The sequence below is a fragment of the Acipenser ruthenus genome, unplaced genomic scaffold (genome assembly GCF_902713425.1).
Source record: "Acipenser ruthenus unplaced genomic scaffold, fAciRut3.2 maternal haplotype, whole genome shotgun sequence".
Taxonomy (NCBI): domain Eukaryota; kingdom Metazoa; phylum Chordata; class Actinopteri; order Acipenseriformes; family Acipenseridae; genus Acipenser; species Acipenser ruthenus.
Window position 1 is genome coordinate 167,203 of NW_026707953.1, and position 20,758 is coordinate 187,960.

The 20,758-nt window shown below is 39.9% G+C and overlaps 1 protein-coding gene across 6 annotated transcripts; it reads left to right on the forward strand.

Moving 5' to 3' along the window:
* The first annotated feature begins 736 nt into the window (after nucleotides 1–736).
* Nucleotides 737–16,858, forward strand: LOC131728555 (hypoxia-inducible factor 1-alpha-like). 6 transcript variants are annotated; one of them, XM_059019573.1, is made up of 4 exons: nucleotides 737–883; nucleotides 13,930–14,120; nucleotides 14,866–15,049; nucleotides 16,324–16,858. In XM_059019573.1, exons 1-4 carry the CDS (start codon nucleotides 852–854, stop codon nucleotides 16,355–16,357), a joined length of 441 nt encoding a protein of 146 aa, XP_058875556.1. In that variant the 5' UTR covers nucleotides 737–851; the 3' UTR covers nucleotides 16,358–16,858. The 6 variants fall into 6 exon arrangements, 5 of the variants coding, with proteins under 5 accessions (XP_058875556.1, XP_058875555.1, XP_058875552.1 ...); XR_009322723.1 differs by lacking the exon at nucleotides 737–883 and adding an exon at nucleotides 15,566–15,674 and having other exon boundaries at nucleotides 13,067–14,120; XM_059019572.1 differs by lacking the exon at nucleotides 737–883 and having other exon boundaries at nucleotides 13,067–14,120; nucleotides 14,866–15,084.
* Nucleotides 16,859–20,758: the final 3,900 nt, after the last annotated feature.

Below are 20,758 nucleotides of genomic sequence, written 5' to 3' on the forward strand. Positions count from 1 at the left end.
TTAAATATATGTGTAATATATGAAGTAATTTTAATTGTTAGAAGGACAGTAGAGGAGTAGCAACTATAACTACTACTGCAGATATACAGCTCCAGTTCTGAACAAGATCAGATATAACCGTGCTAGAAGTGCAGTAGAGGAGTGAATAGGCATACAAATAAATAAACGCATGCACTATATATATATAACATTCATTCATTCATGTTCATTAAAAAATTCTACCTGTTTAAAAATAAATAAATAAATAAAAAAAAGTCCTAAACTCAAAACCACAAATGATGACCAATTAACTGTTAATAACGTTCAATAAAGTTACTGTGGCAGGTTTGGCCAATAGCGTAAGTGTCTAACTAGGCCTATATGGCGGTTACCTCGGTTCGTTTGGTAAGTTCTATACTAATTTGTGCCTACAAATATTGTAATAGGTATATAAATAGATACTACTTTAAAATATTCAATTAATTTGGTTGTTTTTGTTAATGTTTATTTTAATGTTCAGTTTATTCATGTATCTATTTATCTATCTATATGGCGATGTACCGTTCTTGTCGACTACGTATTTGTTTTTCATTTGTGCACAAAATGATCCTTCCGACATTACAACAGACTTAAAATAAGGTGTTAGGTGTTGAAGGGCGGGCACTATGACCCAGCGGAGTCCTGTTCGGCTTTTGTCTACATGCGCGCGTGACAGGACAGGATCTCGCGGTCAGCCAAGCTTGCCGTGCTCGAGCCGCGCTCACCTGGGAGTCCTGAAGAAGGCGCGCTGCACGAGCTCAATAGCGCAGCTCGAAACTAATCGCCGTCTTGTACAAATTGTAATAAATAAATAATATTTATTTTCTTTTTTTATGGAAATGAGCGAAAGAAACCCCACGAAACGGTAAGTGGCGTTTATTATTATTAAAGTACAGAATGCTGTAAGAATTATTTGCAGATAAATATCATATTAAAAAATAAATACATCACAGTACACTTAAGATCAAGTACCTTATGCAGTAACCTAAACAACAAAGTCTGAAATTAACGAACAACAAACACAAAATACAATACGTAATTTCAATTCAGTGGAAAGTTCAAGAGCAGATACAGTAAATAAAATACGTTCCGGGATTCAAATGGGAAATAATTCAGTTCGGAGCATAGTCTTGGATATCTTTAATACTTTTAATAGCTTGGAATATATATTTTATTTTTGTTTTCATTAAAAAAAAAAGTTTATTCTGTCAAAGCATTCATTGTTAATTGTAGCTTTAAAAAAATACATTTCTACAACGTCTGTTACCCTATATTTTAAAAATTACATCGACATCAATTTAATTTAGAACATGTTGTGCTTTCATACACGTTTAAAATAAATATGATATCAAGATATTAAATAACCCGAGGTTGTCTTACACATTTATTTTGTGTGTAATATGTTTTATATTTCGTGAGAAATAGACGCTATCTATGAATACGATATTCCGAATCCATCAATAGGCCTGTCTTTCTTATTTAGAAATAATGAAAGAACTTTTATGAAATCAGCGGCAAACGATTAGATTTAAAGTCATTTTGACATAAAGAAAGAAAATAAATATGTTGGAGATTTTACTTCTGAAACCCCAGCAACGTGAACTAAAAAAAAAAAAAAAATCACAGGGAGAGACGGTAAAGCATAGAGAAGCATTGTGAATCACAGAGAGGAACAGTGCAGGTAAAGCACAGGGAAGCGTTGTGAAGAAGCACAGAGAGAGGGACAGTGCAGGTAAAGCACAGGGAAGCATTGTGAAGAAGCACAGAGAGAGGGACAGTGCAGGTAAAGCACAGGGAAGCATTGTGAAGAAGCACAGAGAGAGGGACAGTGCAGGTAAAGCACAGGGAAGCATTGTGAAGAAGCAAAGAGAGAGGGACAGTGCAGGTAAAGCACAGAGAAGCATTGTGAAGAAGCACAGAGAGGGGCAGTGCAGGTAAAGCACTGGGAAACATTGTGAAGCACAGAGAGAGGGACAGTGCAAGTAAAGCACAGAGAAGCATTGTGAAGAAGCACAGAGAGGGGCAGTGCAGGTAAAGCACAGGGAAGCATTGTGAAGCACAGAGAGAGGGACAGTGCAAGTAAAGCACAGAGAAGCATTGTGAAGAAGCACAGAGAGGGGCAGTGCAGGTAAAGCACAGGGAAGCATTGTGAAGCACAGAGAGAGGGACAGTGCAGGTAAAGCACAGAGAAGCATTGTGAAGAAGCACAGAGAGGGGCAGTGCAGGTAAAGCACTGGGAAACATTGTGAAGCACAGAGAGAGGGACAGTGCAAGTAAAGCACAGAGAAGCATTGTGAAGAAGCACAGAGAGGGGCAGTGCAGGTAAAGCACAGGGAAGCATTGTGAAGCACAGAGAGAGGGACAGTGCAAGTAAAGCACAGGGAAGCATTGTGAAGAAGCACAGAGAGAGGGACAGTGCAGGTAAAGCACAGGGAAGCATTGTGAAGCACGGAGAGAGGGACAGTGCAAGTAAAGCACAGGGAAGCATTGTGAAGAAGCACAGAGAGAGGTACAGTGCAGGTAAAGCACAGGGAAGCATTGTGAAGAAGCACAGAGAGAGGGACAGTGCAGGTAAAGCACAGGGAAGCATTGTGAAGCACAGAGAGAGGGACAGTGCAGGTAAAGCACAGAGAAGCGTTGTGAAGAAGCACAGAGAGGGACAGTGCAGGTAAAGCACAGGGAAGCATTGTGAAGAAGCACAGAGAGAGGGACAGTGCAGTTAAAGCACAGGGAAGCATTGTGAAGAAGCACAGAGAGGGACAGTGCAGTTAAAGCACAGGGAAGCATTGTGAAGAAGCACATAGAGGGACAGTGCAGGTAAAGCACAGGGAAGCATTGTGAAGCACAGGAGGGACAGTGCAGGTAAAGCATTGGTCTTCAGTCTTCCTCCTGGGGACTCCCTGTGTCTTCTGGTTTTTGTTCCAACCGTTACTCTCAATTACTTCATTAAACCCTCAATTGAACTAACGAGTCGCTTAATTAGACTTTTTTTAATTGTTTAACTTATAAACAGGGGCGCTAGGGCACCGCCCCACCATAGCAGAACACAAGAAAAAAAAAAAAAAAATCATAAAAACAACTGTGAACATTTAAGTGCTTAATTCTGACATTTACTCATGTTCTTAGTTGTTATTATCCACAGCAAATGTGCATTTTATGGGAAAAAAGTATTAATGCCAAATCGCTGGTTGTGCTGATCATATGCCTCTTCTCCTTGTTCCGGGGGGTCGTGCCCGGAGGATGACCATTCATGAGCATGCGCTCTTATGATTTTGGCCGAAATTGCAGCCTAGCTTTTCACTGCTCCTATTAATCCCATTTGGACGGTGAATTTAAGGCCCAATGGGGAGTCTATGCAGTTACCACCCAGACACACTAGATGGCTGTTTATAAAATATTGCTATATTTATCAAGACGATTAATGTTGTAGCCAAATAGCAGCCTTAGAATAAGAACATTAAACAAGGAGAAAGAGAAGAAGAAGTCTGTAGCTCGCAACAATTTTTGTTAGAAAGTGAACGTTGACAGAACAAGAAAGGCCAATGAACGTCGTGCTCTGTCTACAGCAACTCACAGATCAGTGAGTTGGGCCTGGATCAGCCAAATAGTACAGTAAATCAGCGACAGGGGGAAACTGTACAACCGGGCATTCTCCAGAACATGGTACGAGAAAAAGCCCTGGCTGTGTGGGTGTGCAACACGCAACACAGTGTTCTGCTTTCCATGTCTGCTGTTTCGGACAACTGACCGAGGGGTGAGCGACATGAAGCACATCTCGGAAAAGACGAAAAAGTACGAACACGGTAAAACCCATATGCAAAATGTGGTAAAGCTAGCGATGTTGGGCAAAGTTACAAAGCTACCCAACTGGATGAGGGCTACAGAAACAGAATTCAAAAACACAACGAAGAGGTAGACAGGAACTTGCATATTTGCCTTTGAGCTAGCTTTATGTGGCCATGATGAGAGTGAAGGCTCGCAAAACCAAGGCTTGCAATGCTCTCCAGAAAGAAGAAACTCACTGAGGACATCCCAGAGTTCAATAAAAAAAGGTCATTGAGAGGTCTGCCTCCCAGAAAGAGAGACGTGCAAAGTTTCTTTATAGGTAAATGCCTGACTGTTTCTGATCCTCACATGTGTGATTCTGTGTCAGCTGAGCAAAATAATGAATTTACACACACCATCACTCTCACTCACTCACTCTCACTCACTTTTTAATGTAATGTGAATGTTGATAAGTTAAATGGAAACAATGTAAATAGTTTTAATGTAATATATATATATATATAAAATTTGGGGGAGTTATCAGGTTTCTGCCCCACCTTACAAAAGACCCACCAGCCGCCACTGCTTATAAATCTCCAACTGTTTCAAATAATTAAAGCTTCAATTAGGCAAATTATTAGTTAAATTCAGGGTTCAATGAAGTAATTGAGAGCAGCTCGTTTCGAACAAAAACCAGCAGGGCAGGCAGGCGGGGGCTCCGGGACAGGACCTTTGAACCGCTGTCCTATAGAGCATCAGTTCTCTCTGCTTTTTGTTCTGAAAGAGCTGCTGTCAATAACTTAAACCTGTAATTGAAAAAATAATGAACCTTATCAAAGCTTTTAAATTATTTTTTAGCTTGTACAAAAAGCTGGAGATTTCAAGGCTATTATAAAACCTTTAAAACAAGGTAACTTGAAATCTCCAGCTCTTTTCTTTAAGAGCGCATAATAATTGTAAAAGTTCCAATTAAGCAAATTATTAGTTAATAATATTTATTTTCTGAAGTGCCTAAATGCACGCATCTCAAGGCGTTTTTAATCATTTGATGAAGTCATTGAGAGAAGCTCTTCTAAATGGCTCCCAGCTGGATCTGTATTTTCTGCAGCTTGTCTTTTGCACTTATCTGCTCTACACTTTGCTGCACTGTTCTGCTATTGCTCTCAATTCGATTTGGATTTACTAAATCTGTATATACTATTTGCAGCATTTTGTATAGTTGCTGTTCCTCTATTCACTCCTCTACTGCACTTCTAGCACGCCTATATCTGATCCTGCTCATACATAAATGGATCAAAATATCTGCTCTTACTTGAACTTGTCCATAAGTTGAATTCCATACTTTCTTTTATATTTACCGATCCCTTCCAGCTCTGTGGTCTTTTTCCATGACAAAAAGTTTTTAAAGCTGAAATAATTCAGTGTGTTAAAAGAGCACAGCTGTCTCTTGGCCGTTTCGGCAGTACAACGTCATAATGGAAATATTATTATACAGTATATGGGATTTTATACAGCACTGTGTATGCCTACATCTTGCATTGAGAAAGTAACGCGTTTGGAATCAGAATAAATTAACTTTTTATGTAATACAGTTCACATGCAGTCATCATTTTGGTACTGGAAGTAGCATTTTCATAATTGTATTTTGTTGGTACCTAATGATATACTAGGAGTATATTTGACATGGTTGGGTATGTGGGTTGGGTTTGTGTCTGTGGAACACAGACAATCGTTTAACCTGGAAAAAATACAGTACCAGGAGCAGATATACGTGTTTGTTATTATTATACTTACAGCTGTCACATTATTTTTACATGCAATTATCCATTTATACGGTTAGGTTTTTACTGGAGCAACCTAGGTAAAGTACAAGGGTACAGGAAGGTTAAGGGGAAACATGGTAGATTTGTTGGTGATTGTGTGGACTCACACACACACACACACACACACACACACACACACGTGCGCGCGCACGCACACCTTGCCAAGACTGTATTTTTGTAGGCTTCTATTGCATAAATAAGCAGGAACAACAAGCAAGCAAGTCTGAGAACACCGTGTTTCCCTCAGAGTGGGCATTGAGAGTCAGATCGGCGCGGCCCCTCCTTCTCACGTGGTGCGCAGGGGGTGAGGGGGGCAGTGCGTCACTCAGCTATAACAAGGAAACGAGCCACTTATCTTTACTTAATTGTCACATCTTAAGAGTACTATGCAGTGCTAAACACTGGGAACCTGACGCTTTCAAAGCTGAGAAAAGTTTACTTCCAGAGCAGAACCGAACACACTGAAAAAAAAATGTGTTGAAAACAACACAACTAGTGTTAGAAATAACACAAACCTGGTGTTCAAACAGGGACAACACAAGTTCGTGTTAAGATCAACACAATTATTGTGCGCTGATTGAATTACACAATTTTGTGTTGCACTTCACACAAATGTGGTGTTCAATATTTTCTGTGGGTATAACGCAATATTGTGTTATATAAAACACATATTAGTGTGCAGACTTAAATACAACACAAATTAGTATTTAAAAATCCCATACAACGTTGTGTTAATTTTGTTGTTTTGTGGGGCTGTCAAAAGAAAGGCAAATTGTTGCACTAAATTAAATACACACTATGATTGTTCAGGGATTAAACAATAATGGATGCGACACAAATTAAAAGAAAGTACATCTGATTTTATTAAGTTCATTTACATTAATACATTTTTTTTTACCAAAAAAGGATAAAAAAAAAAACTTATTTTTTTCATGCTAGTATTCTGAACGATAAGCTATAAATTATTTTATGTATGACTGGTCCAAAATACAAGGTAAATGGTCCAAATTACAAGACAATAGTCCATATTTAACAGATATTAATCATTACATTAATTCATAGCAGTATTTTTATAATCTGCTGAGCAACTTTTTCCTCAGCTGGGAAGTAAACAAAAGATGACAGCAGTTATGTGAGGTCAGGCTAAAAAAAAATGCTGCTGGTGTTAAAGGACGTTTTTTTTTTTTTTTTTGCACTGCCTCCAAGATTATTATTTATTTATTAGCAGACGCACGTGCCCAGCATGACAAGATAGCTCCAAGATGCCTTCTCATGCACCTGCTCAAAACTACATTTCCCATCACCCTCCCACTCAGTGGTAAATCCATTGTAGTCACATGTTAGCAGGAGGATGATGGGAAATGTCATTTTGAGCAGGTGCATGAGAAGGCATCTTGAGTGGAGGGCAATTTATCCGTTTAAAAAAGTGGTCAAAATGTCAAAATAAATAAATATATATAACAATACACACAACTTACTTAACCAGTTCATATAGCAATACACAGGAACATGTAACAATAAAAAGAATCAAACAAAACGCCTTCAGTTACCCTTTAACAGTTGCAGCAATGTTCTGCTTGTGTGGGACACATTTTCTGGAACATCTCTGTACCTTTAAGGGTGTTGCCCAATAAGGAATTGCTCGCAGCAGTTAATACAGTGTTTATGCCAAAGACAAACACTTCTAGAAAGCTGAAGAATTTACTGAGCTTGGGAGGATAGCGCACATTTGTCACGCAATAAAACTGGAACAACTGTACAATGGCAGAGCTTATCTTCTTGGGTTCAACAATTACTGCATGTCCATCTGATATAATATAAAAGGATTTCTCAGTAGCACAATCTCCAATACTCAGATGATAGGGTTGAGTTCTGGCAAGTTGATGGTTTTTCTGGTCACTCAGCTTCAAGAAGTCTTCAATAGAGGTTCCCAACTAAAACATAAAAATAATATATGTAAGTTTAAAGGGTAACTAAAGGTATTTTTGTATGCTACATGTTCTCATACGTTGCACAACCCTTTTTAAGTAAGGTGTGTGTATTGTTTTAATCACATGGCTTCTCATCTCCCTGCTCAGAACTACATTTGCGGTCATCCTCCTGCTCATAAGCTGGAAGATGATGGGAAATGTATTTCTGCGCAAGGAGATTCAAAGCCATCCTGGAGACAGAACAAAAGTGGAATGCAATTTAAAATAGCAAAAAAAAGTGGTCAAAAAAAAAATTAATCTTTGCACCTGGTAGCAACACAGAGGAACATGTAACACAATAAAAAACACATCTTTACTTACCCTTTAAAACATATGAGTCCATGTTTTACAAACCAAATGTAATGACTGTTACAGAAAAAAGGCAAACATTAACTGCAATACATTAGGCAATAGGTATTCTGAGTCTGCACTCAATGTAGGAGAGGGGCCATGAACATTTGACAACAGTACGTCACTCTTTCATGATTTATAAATTTAAAACAAAGACTGCAATGTAAACATGTTTAGATCCCACATACTTACTGGAGTCTCTTCCATGAGGTAGGATTTTGCTGCAAAAGCATTGGTTCTGTGTTTCCCCATCACTGGTAAGAGGGCCACCAAGCAGTCAACATCAGCTTCACATACTGCTTCCGAAAAAATGACAAGACTTTTTTTTTTTTTAGTTGGGTGGCATAATGGGAAGGGGGAAAAACAATAATACAATATTATTATAAAAGATAATAAAATACAGTATGTATATTTCACAAGTCCTCATACACAGCTTACATGGGGGAGTGTATTTACTGAGAAAAATAACATGTTAAAGCTATTTACAACATGTTTCAGAATTGTAATTAGCAATCTGAGGGGGAAGAAAATGTAGCTCACAAGGCCAGGCACATCCAGAAAGTGGGGATACTGTCTTAGAATTGCCTTGACCACAGGATGTTCTTCCTTAATCCTCTGCTGACGTGATTGAAATGTGTACTTCATTATGTCAAAAATGACATCTTTGTTAGAGGCCAGTGGCCCATATTTTGCAATCTTAGAATTGCGCCCCTTGTTTCATGATGGGTTTGCTCACCTGACATCCCAGGAGTGAAAGGTTTATTAGTACCACCTGAAAATAAAGTAATTAAAACAGTAATTAATACTTCATACATAAATCATACATAAATCATCTTTTTCCACCTCAACATAAATCATGTTGAGGTGGAAAAAGATGACCTTTTGTACAACGCTTCAAAGGCTGGGTGTCTATGTATGCTAACATATTAATTTTATTTCAGCATTTAAAAAAAATCTTCTTGTTCATTTTAAATTTACAGACGTGCTCAAATTTGTTGGTACCCTTATAGCTCATTGAAATAATGCTTCATTCCTCCTGAAAAGTGATGAAATTAAAAGCTATTTTATCATGTATACTTGCATGCCTTTGGTATGTCATAGAATAAAGCAAAGAAGCTGTGAAAAGAGATGAATTATTGCTTATTCTACAAAGATATTCTAAAATGGCCTGGACACATTTGTTGGTACCCCTTAGAAAAGGTAATAAATAATTGGATTATAGTGATATTTCAAACTAATTAGTTTCTTTAATTAGTATCACACATGTCTCCAATCTTGTAATCAGTCATTCAGCCTATTTAAATGGAGAAAAGTAGTCACTGTGCTGTTTGGTATCATTGTGTGCACCACACTGAACATGGACCAGAGAAAGCAAAGGAGAGAGTTGTCTGAGGAGATCAGAAAGAAAATAATAGACAAGCATGGTAAAGGTAAAGGCTACAAGACCATCTCCAAGCAGCTTGATGTTCCTGTGACAACAGTTGCAAATATTATTAAGAAGTTTAAGGTCCATGGAACTGTAGCCAACCTCCCTGGGCGCGGCCACAAGAGGAAAATCGACCCCAGATTGAACAGAAGGATAGTGCAAATGGTAGAAAAAGAACCAAGGATAACTGCCAAAGAGATACAAGCTGAACTCCAAGGTGAAGGTACGTCAGTTTCTGATCGCACCATCCGTCGCTTTTTGAGCAAAAGTGGGCTCCATGGAAGAAGACCCAGGAGGACTCCAATTTTGAAAGAAAAACATAAAAAAGCCAGACTGGAATTTGCTAAAATGCATATTGATAAGCCACAATCCTTCTGGGAGAATGTCCTTTGGACCGATGAGTCAAAACTGGAGCTTTTTGGCAAGTCACATCAGCTCTATGTTCACAGACGAAAAAATGAAGCTTTCAAAGAAAAGAACACCATACCTACAGTGAAACATGGAGGAGGCTCGGTTATGTTTTGGGGCTGCTTTGCTGCGCCTGGCACAGGGTGCCTTGAATCTGTGCAGGGCACAATGAAATCTCAAGACTATCAAGGCATTCTGGAGCGAAACGTACTGCCCAGTGTCAGAAAGCTCTGTCTCAGTCGCAGGTCATGGGTCCTCCAACAGGATAATGACCCAAAACACACAGCTAAAAGCACCCAAGAATGGATAAGAACAAAACATTGGACTATTCCGAAGTGGCCTTCTATGAGTCCTGATCTGAATCCTATCGAACATCTATGGAAAGAGCTGAAACTTGCAGTCTGGAGAAGGCACCCATCAAACCTGAGACAGCTGGAGCAGTTTGCTCAGGAAGAGTGGGCCAAACTACCTGTTAACAGGTGCAGAAGTCTCATTGAGAGCTACAGAAAATGTTTGATTGCAGTGATTGCCTCTAAGGGTTGTGCAACAAAATATTAGGTTAGTGGTCCCATCATTTTTGTCCATGCCATTTTCATTTGTTTTCTTATTTACAATATTATGTTGAATAAAAAATCAAAAGCAAAGTCTGATTTCTATTAAATATGGAATAAACAATGGTGGATGCCAATTACTTTTGTCAGTTTCAAGTTATTTCAGAGAAAATTGTGCATTCTTCGTTTTTTGAGGAGGGGTACCAACAAATTTGAGCACGTCTGTACTAAATACTCAACAATAAGAAGCAGGTTTCAGGACTAACGAAGAGGCCTCACCGTGAGGCAAGATCGAAACCAGTCACGTATTTTCAAAAACTAGTCAAAATATTTTGAATAATTTATGTGCCATAAAATACAATGATATGCGATGTATTATTGCTGCAATACATACAAGGCCTTACATTAAAAGGTGGTAATTGAAACTCGCTGTTCGAAGGAGACGCCTCGCGCGCACGCACACACAACAGGAGCTGCAGTTTTCACCGTTGCAAACGGAAATGGTTAGTTTCCCGCCTACAGACATATAAGCTCATATTTAAAAAGCAAAACACAGACACATATACATATATATATATATATATATATATATATATATATATATATATATATATGTGTGTGTGTGTATATATATATACACACACACACATTATTTAAAGAAGGTGACTCGTGTTCACGTTTATTTTTCATGTTAAAATTTGTTCTTAATGTTGTTGTGTTGCTCTAAAACTGTGGTGGTTTAAAAACACCAACACAAATAAAGTGGTTCATTTAACACATTTTGTGTTGAAGGGCAAAAACAACGATTGTGTTTAATTTCAACACAATTTTTTTCAGTGCAGAACAGAATAGAGCTGAGCAAAACTGAGCAAAGCTTTCACCCGCAGCTTCCTCCCCTCCTTGCGTCATTGTTCAGGATCAGAGAGCTTCCTTGCAGACAGACACTGTCCTGGAGTTCAGGAAGCAGCGCAGCCCGCATGGAAGTGCAACCTGGTTCTCAGTTTTTAAGAATGATGTTTTTTTTATTATTTTAAAAACAATACAAACAGTACATTGCATATACCTGGATACCATAAAACTTACATTTGAATCTGGAGCTTCCCTTGGGCGGCGCACTTTTGGCCAAGTTCCACCCAGGCAGGGAGGTCTCAAGTCGGTTGCGTAATCCCTCTCTCACCACTGCGCACCAGCGATTCCTGTGGAGGCCGGGCGCCTGCCTGCCTGCCTGTAAGCTGGCTGTGCTGTTGGCACTGGATCCCCGTTAGTCCTCCGACACGATAGGTCTGGTGACATAGCTGTGGACTTGCAGGGTGAAAAAAAGAGGTTGCTTTGATTGCGAGTGTTTCAGAGGATGCATGAGCACGCTTGTCTTCGCCTCTCCAGAGTCACTACGGGGGGTTGCAGCAGTGAGATACGGTCTTAAAAACAATTGGATATTCCAAATTAGGAGAAAAACGGGGCTAAAATGAATAGTGATTCCAAATATATTTAACCTCAAATAGTCTATTTTAAACATTAGAAATAATAATATAATGTACGGCGATGTTCCCACCAATTCAACTTCAAGGCAGTGCACTTAAATATATTTATCACGGGCTTTGCTGAGTATCCGTTCTGGTTTCAAATGCCACTACAACCCACACCGCATTTTACTAATCTCTGGAAATCCCGAAAGCTGGAAATGTGATCGTCGGTGAGATTTCTAAGGAAATGTATTCCCTTTATATTGACAATGGTGTTTAGTTTGCAAGCAAGCGGAACCTACCTTGAAAAAGTAATGAAATACAGCCGCATAAGAGGAGGTCAGCAAAATTCAGCTTCATATTTTATTTTATTTTATTTATTGTTTTTGGAAGGAGCTTTTTTTGTGATTTCATCTGAAGTATTTGAAGATGTTTGAGACGCGGTGTTTATCATCTAAGTTCACAAATAGACACCGGTCTCCCATATCTGCCATGCCAACTGGCAAATATTGTAAATAAACGGCAAGGCGTTTCATAGATGTTTTGCAGTATATTTACGGATTTAAGTTGTTGGTGTTTGTTTTTCGTCACCCCTTTAAACCTTAATTAATAGTTTAAATGTACTAGTTGTGACGGGGCATATGTCCTGCGCACTGACTTCGATGCGGGGGAGGGCACGCTCCATCTGGGATCGCCATCAGCTGAATGGAGTTAGCTGGTGGGCGGGTCTCAGCGGAGCGTGTCTGTTTAAAAAGAGCAGCTCGGCAGCGTGCGTGCAACCTGGAGTCGGCATCCGTTAGGGCCGTGCTCTGCTCATTCTGTTTTTGTTTTATTGTTTGTTTATTTATTTTTGTATTTTAACGTCCTTTACTCTGTGTCTTCCATCGTGGTTCTCTGCTGCCTCCCTGCTACTCTCCAGCGCGGTAGGAAAATTAATCCTTTACATAGTTTAATTATTTAAATCACAGGAGAAAACAAACGCACAATGCATTCGGCAATTAGACTGAAGCAGACGGAACGAAATGCAGGTTCAAATAGATTTTCAATTTTATATGTGTTGGAAAACATGGATCGAGAATTGATTAGCAGTTTGCTACGCATGTGAACTGGCAAAGCTATACTGGTGTTCTTTTCTGAAAAGAGACTAATATTGCAGATAGCAGACTTTGGTTCAAATTGCATATACTGCTAACAATTGATAAGAGACCTTGCATCTACAAGCTTCTTGTCCAACATTGACTGCAAGCTAGCAAGATAACAATGCTGTGGACCAGAAGGGGCCAGCCTCTAAGACTTTTGGGAATACAAAGCATAAAGGAGCTAAAAGGCTCCCAGGGACTGCCGTTGGACCCAAAGGTTCACAGGGAGAATAAGAGATAATGCCACTGGACTCAAAGGGTCTCAGGCAAAACGGAGAGATAGGAACAAGGAAGATGACAAAAACCAGATGTATGGACCTTTTTGGGGCACCAGGGGTCTGAAGAATGCACTGAGTTCAGAGGTCGTCACACTAGACTACACACACAGACACACACACACCACACACACACACTCACACTAAATGAAATATATGGTAACAGGATAATGTGTTGTACCTTTTCTATTGGTTAAGTGTTAGAGAAAGAGGAGGTGGACCATCTATACAGAAGGGTATTTAATGTCATGCAACAATTGTAAGAACGAGTATTCTGTTTGTCCTGTACCTGGGACCAGACTCCCTGCATATTTCATTAAACCTAACAACTGAGTGAAGAAAAGGACTCTGTGCATTTTCTTGAATTTACTTACTCACCATCTTTTTTTTTTAAGTTACATCAATATGTAACTTGAAATCTCCAACTTAATTAAGGGTTAGTTTAAGTAGTTGAGAGCTCTCTGCATATCTACCACACGCTCAAACTTGCAAACAGTATAAAAGTGTATTGTTAAGGAGTGACGACGTCATCACACAGGGTGACGCAGTTTAAAGGTGGAGAGACCAACACAAAGGGGCATCACAGTCAGTGCAAACTTGTCCAATGTAATTATGGTCCGCTTCACTAACTCTCCTCCCCACCGCTACCTGATCCTCCCTCCTTCTCCTCCTCTCTGCACCTCCTGGCTTCTCCCTGCACCTCCCCACCCATCCCTGCCTCTCCTGTCTGTCCCCTGCAGGGTGTGCTCTGAGAAGCACAGGGAGAAGTCTCGTGAAGCTGCCCGGAGTCAGGGAGAGAAGGAGAGCGAGGTCTTCACACAGCTGGCCCTGCAGCTCCCCCTACCCCTTGGCGCTGCCCAGCAGCTGGACAAGGCGTCCATCGTGAGGCTGACCCTGAGCAACCTGTGCCTCCGAGAACTGCTGCATACAGGTGAGCTGGACTGAAGGGCGCTCGATGCACGAGCCGCGTGCCATAGATCAAAAGCCACAAGGTACAAGCTGCAGACCACTCCATAGAGCAGTGCTTCCCAACTCCAGTTCTGGAGCCCCCCTGCCCTGCTGGGTTTTGTTTCAACCAAGTTCTCAATTACTTAATTGAACCCTGAATTGAACTGACGAGTTGCTTAATTCGACTTTTTCAATTGTTTAGCAGCTTATTCAAAAGTTGGAGATTTCAAGTTCCTTGTTCTACAATATTATACTTAACTTAACCTCCAAACTGTTTAAAATCATTAAAAAGCTCTGATTAGGCAAATTATTAGTTCAATTAAGGGTACAATTAAATAACTGAGGGCAGCTCGGTTGGAACAAAAACCAGAAGGGCTGACCGGGGGGAGCTACAGGACCGGAGTTTGGAACCACTACCATACAGTGTGTGCATGGAGCTTGTCTTGAGCCACAAGCGTTTCTCTGATGAATACATTCTGCACCACTGAACTTGTGCATGCACTTGTTGAACCTCAAGCATATACTGTGAATAAAGGGATTCCGTTACATGAATCAGACTTGCAAAATCATTTTTGTGACTGTGACTTTCTGGAAATAGGCTGATGTTGTCTTGAGACGAGACCAGAACTTGTGTAATAGTCCATTTAAAGCTGGGAAAACATGACAGAGCAGTACTTGGCTGACAGTAACCAGAATTGATCAGCAGTGACCGCTGGTGTGTGTTCCAGCAGAGGCAGGCTGCGGTGAAGTGGACAATGAGGTGGAGAGGACTGCACCTGTGGAGACGTCGATCGAGGGATTCCTGCTGCTGCTGTCCCAGGACGGGGTCATCATTTACACCTCAGAGGAAGTGACGAGACACACGAGCCTCAGCCAGGCAACATCTACCAGTGTACTGCAGTCACCAGCCAGGTAACATCTACCAGTGTACTGCAGTCACCAGCCAGGTAACATCTAACAGTGTACTGCAGTCACCAGCCAGGTAACATCTACCAGTGCCTCTAGTGCCTTCATCAGTGTTATTGAATCTAAACTGAGTGTGAGGCTCCAGTACTTTCATCAGTGTTATTATTGTGATTTATTTGGTCGACGCTTGTATCCAAAGCGATTTACAATCAGTTATTATAACATACAAATTCCGTCACGTATTTATACAGCTTGGTGTTTTTAGTGGAGCAATCTAGGTAAAGTACTTGCTTGCTCAAGGGTACAGCAGCAGTGTGTCCCCACCTGGGATTTGAACCCAGATCCCTAACCACTACTCCACACTGCTGCTGTTAATGAAACTAAACTGAATGAGGAAGACCAGCATTTGGCCTCTAGTGCCTCCTTCAGCACTATTGCAACTAAACTGTATTATTCACAGCCTCAGATAAAGACAAAGGTTGTGTTTTTGTAAGTTTCTGTACTCTGGTGTGTTTGTTTCAGATGGATCTCATTGGGCAGTGTATTTTGATTCATTCAAACCTGTGACAAGGAGGAGATGTGCAAGGCCAATCAGGGTCGCACAGTCAACCTCAAATCGGCTTCCTGGAAAGTGAGCAAATCAATTCTAATTCACATATCCTGCCTCCCGAGGTATAGGTATGCTTTACCTGTAACAAGCTCCTGCAATCTGGTTACAATTTCACTTCCTGCAATCTGGTTACAATTTCACTTCCTGTAGTCAGATTACATTTTTAGTCATACAATGCATTAGTAAGACCTCACCTAGAATTTTGTGTTCAGTTCTGGTCACGTCGTTACAAAAAGGATATTGCTGCTGTAGAAAGAGTGCAAAGAAGAGCAACCAGAATTATCCCGGGTTTAAAAGGCATGTCGTATGCAGACAGGCTAAAAGAATTTAACCTATTCAGTCTTGAACAAAGAAGACTATGCGGCGATCTGATTCAAACATTCAAAATCCTAAACGGTATAGACAATGTTGACCCAGGGGACTTCTTTGACCTGAAAAAAGAAACAAGGACCAGGGGTCACAAATGGAGATTGGATAAAGGGGCATTCAGAACAGAAAATAGGAGGCACGTTTTTACACAGAGAATTGTGAGGGTCTGGAACCAACTCCCCAGTAATGTTGTTGAAGCTGACACCCTGGGATCCTTCAAGAAACTAACAACCAAACGAGCAAGATGGGCTGAATGGCCTCCTCATTTGTAAACTTTCTTATGTTCTTATGTTTGTTTTAGTTTGTCAGGATCCAGCCAATCTGCAGGCTGTTAGTGTCGGTGTTCACCGGCAGAGGGCGACAAAGGAACCAAAAGAGCGCAAGGTGCTGTGGCAATGGCAAAGACTGTGAGGGGGCGCTAAAGGAGCATCCTCACATGTTGTTCCTGTGTGGACCACACAGGGTGTGGTCTTTTTGGTACCAAGGGACATACTACTTGGAAGACTTGCCTGTTCACCTGGAAAAGGATTACAAACTACATTTCCCGATAGCCCTTGTGGATTATAAAGAAAGTGAACAAGTGACACTTACCTGGCGAGACTTTCTGTTCCGAGAGCAGATTTACTGTTACCAGCAGCGACTGGATGGAACTTGGACTGGTCTCTGTTTGCTAAAGCAATACATTTTTCCTTGCAACGAGGACAGCTCGTGCAAACAATAGAGAGGGTTGAAGAAGTGAGATTAGTGGGCAGGTTTTCTTTTGTTTTGTTTATTTTCAAAAATGTTCTGTTGAGTCTTTGAACTTTGTTTAAGGAAATAATAAAAACTGCCTTAACTTCAACCTCACCAAATGCCTCGGTGTCACCTCTCATGCTGCCAGTTGGCTACCACATTAAAATACAGAACAAATATATATATATATATATATATATATATATATATATATATATATATATATATATATATATATATATATTCTATAACTGTTAATTTGCAGTCTGTGTGGAGTTTGCATGTAGTCCTCGCCTTGCGCCCTGTGTATGCCGGGTTAGGCTCCGGCTCACTGCGACCCTGTAAAGGAGTACGTGGTTAATGATAATGGCTGGATGGATGGTTGTTAGTTTGCAGCATGCACAAAGTGAATTAGATGTAGGGTATATTCACCTCTGGACATGTTCACATAGATATACCAGCATGTGGATTCGTGTTTAGGGCTCTGGACTCTTTACCGGAGGGTTGAGGGTTCAAACCCAGGTGAGGCACTGCTGCTGAGCAAGCAGGTACCTTGAGCAAGCAGGTACTTCACAGATTGCTCCAGTAAATACCCAGCTCTATAAATGAGCACACATACAAGTCACTTTAAATAAAAGCATCAGCTAAAAAAATCACATAGAGGTGGTGATTAAATGGGTCTCTTTTAGCAAGGTGCAGTTGTATTGAAGTGAAAGTGGTTGCCTATAGGTACAGTTGGTGGCGAAAAGTGGAATTAAAGACAAACCAACCCTAACCCCAAACCCTAAATAACAAGCTGTGATGCTAATAAAAATCCAACTACAGCCTCGTATTAAAGATTATAATCATTGAACACATCTGTGATGTTTGTTGGTATAGAAATGAATTAGTAGAAAGGGTGGATTTTATCTGTTCCTATCAAAATTGGAAGATTTATTTGATTACATACACATAGGGTAGCAGTGTAGAGTAGTGGTTAGGGCTCTGGACTCCTGACCGGAGGGTTGTGGGTTCAATCCTGGGTGGGGGACACTGCTGCTGTACCCTTGAGCAAGGTACTTTACCTAGATTGCTCCAGTAAAAACCCAACTGTATAAATGGGTAATTATTTTTTACATACAATGTGATATCTTGTAACAATTGTAAGTCGCCCTGGCTAAGGGTGTCTGCTAAGAAAGAAATAATAATAATAACGAGTTCTGTAACCACTGGAGGTTTTAATGAAGAACTTGATTACAATCTTTGCTCTTATGATTCATCATGTATATTAGGTTATAGTTTGTGGCATGTTGGTGTGGTGGTTAGCGCTGCTGCCTCACAGCTCCAGGGTCCCAGGTTTGATTCCCATTTCAGGGGAGTTTGCATGTTCTCCCCGTGTTCGTGTTGGTTTTCACCAGGCACACCAGTTTCCTCCCCTCATCCAAAAACATACTGGTCAGGTTGATTGGTCACTCTAAATTGCCCTCTGTGTGCATGTTTGTGTGAGTGTGAGAGTTGGCCAGTGATGGACTGGTGTCCCATCCTGGGTGTAGTCCTGCCTTGCACCGTGTCTGCCGGGTTAAGCTCCAGCTCACCATGACCCTGTATTGGATGAAGTGGTTATTGATGATGGATGGATGGTTAATATTTGTAATAATGCATTTATTGACATCCACATGTTCTCCGATTAATAAACATTTGGACTGAACGTGTTTAATTTTCCCACACATAAATTGTCAAAATCCCACATCAAGTAAATATATACATTTAGTGGTGCACAATTCTGCTCCTCTAGAGTCGCAGTCAGTCCAGCAGGTTTTTGTAGCTGTCTGTAAATCTCCAACTGCTTAAGAGCAAATAAAAGGGTAAACTTGTCCAATTAAGCAAATTAATTCAAATCAGGTAATGAAGGCCTCAGGGGGATCAAAAAATGAAAACCTTGCCCCAGAGTTCTGCACCCCTGACAAAGTAGTAGTAACACAGTCATTCATTCATGTTTTTTTTTAAAGCACTTATTTATCTGTTTTGATTGAAGTCCTGCTTTCCTGTCAAAAGTACTGTGAAAACAAACAAGGAGATCAAAATTGCAAACAAAGAACTTTATTACAAATATATAATGCAGTTTGGATATTAAAAATTAAAATGCAGTTGTTTTTGACAGATATGTTTTTATGATATAGCAAGAAATAATGAATGTAAACTTGCTTTTTGTTGATATTTTAAAACCAGCTTTGGGGGGATTAAATCAACATTTTGGACCCATCCACTAAAACCAAATTAGAAATATGTACTTAATAGCAGTTTGATTTATCATAAGTGGGCACTTTCTTCTACTAATAAATACAACCACCATTAAATTCTGACTTTGTGATTAGCTGGTGGGTCAAGTTTTAATTAAATTCCCCCATTTCATTTACACTGAATAAAGGGTATGAATAATTATGGAGCTACTGTATTTGAAAGTGAGTACCCTGAGCATTCTCTATAAACATTTAAATAAACATATGTAAACAATAAGTATTAATGACTTTATGCACAATATTTTACATGAAATGCATATCGTTCACTAAATATATTAAACAACCTTCAACAATGTTACATGTAAAAACTATTAAATAACAAACCATCACACTTCATTGCACCCTTTAGATGGACATCCAAGTGCTTTTTTAAATGGAGGCATTTATTGGGTTTATATTTGCTTGGCTGGCAAAATGGACAGTGATACAATCTGCAGCATTGGGTACACCGTTTCACCTCAGGCAACACTCCTCCTTTCACTGCTGTTATATGTAACTGAAATACAAAGAGCAAATTACAACATGATTAATAACCTACAATTAATATACATCAGTGTATCTACACTGAGATTGGATGAAAATAATGTATCTGCTAAGAAATAAATAATAATAATGATCTGTAGCTAATGTGAAATTTAGAAAACACTGATGTATATTGGTACAGTGAGGGATATTCAATGGCCTCTATACTCAAAGCATTTTTTGCACATTTCGTATTAACATCATTTTTTTTTTTTAGAGCTGTAAATGTTGACATAAAATGCAAGTGATGAAATACGATTTCCTCATACACAACATCTATACATATTAAGCATGTATGCTGTGACGTCTTAAAATGCTTTGAGTAGAGAGACCAATGTTTCTGTAATTGATGCATTGTTAGGGTGTTTTACATATATATATATATTAGTGTGTGTATATATATATATATATATATATATATATATATATATATATATATATATATATATATATATATATTGTAACAGACCGTCAGTGTTGAGCACACGAGGAAGGTATCAGGAACGTGGGGATGCTGATATCTTCCCCCAAAGCTCAAAACTAGAAAGACGGGCGTTACGTTGGCAGAACGGAATAATAAATAAAGAAACTTCAACTCCCATGATTCCAAAGATCAGTAGTCAGGTGACATGTCGGCGGGAATCCGGGGAGGTTTAAAAGGCAGGTCAGCAATTAGAAAGGGGGGAAGGTAATTGTGAAAGGTACTTTTTGTATAGCAGCAACTTTGAAAGACCGAGTGGTGTTGTCGGTCCTTTTCATTAGCTGGGTACAGAGTGTACAGCAACTGTTTAAGTGGTGTGGAACAGAGACAAGAGCAGCGTGCTTCGTTGTGCAGAAGTACGGGAACAGAGATTAAAAAAGGGCGACAGTGTTGGTGACCAGAAAGGATTACTTTATTCCAGAACCGAAGGTACCTGTGTGGAGTGACTGCAAAATAAAAAGCGAGTAGGGCTTATATTTTGGTCTGGCCGGAGGAAGCTGCAACGCGTCTGCAGCCTGGAATGAAGTGAAGCTGGTGCACTCGCCAAACAGATCTCTCCAGTGAGTAACCGAGACCGCAGACTTGCGGGATCCATTTGTGCTTGGTTTCTTTGAAAAGAAAGACAGCGTTCTGTGTGTACCTGTTTTAAAAGAAAGTCACCATATGAAATGGACTGTTACTCACCTGCTTATGTGCCTGCTGTATACAGCGTTCAACCCGTT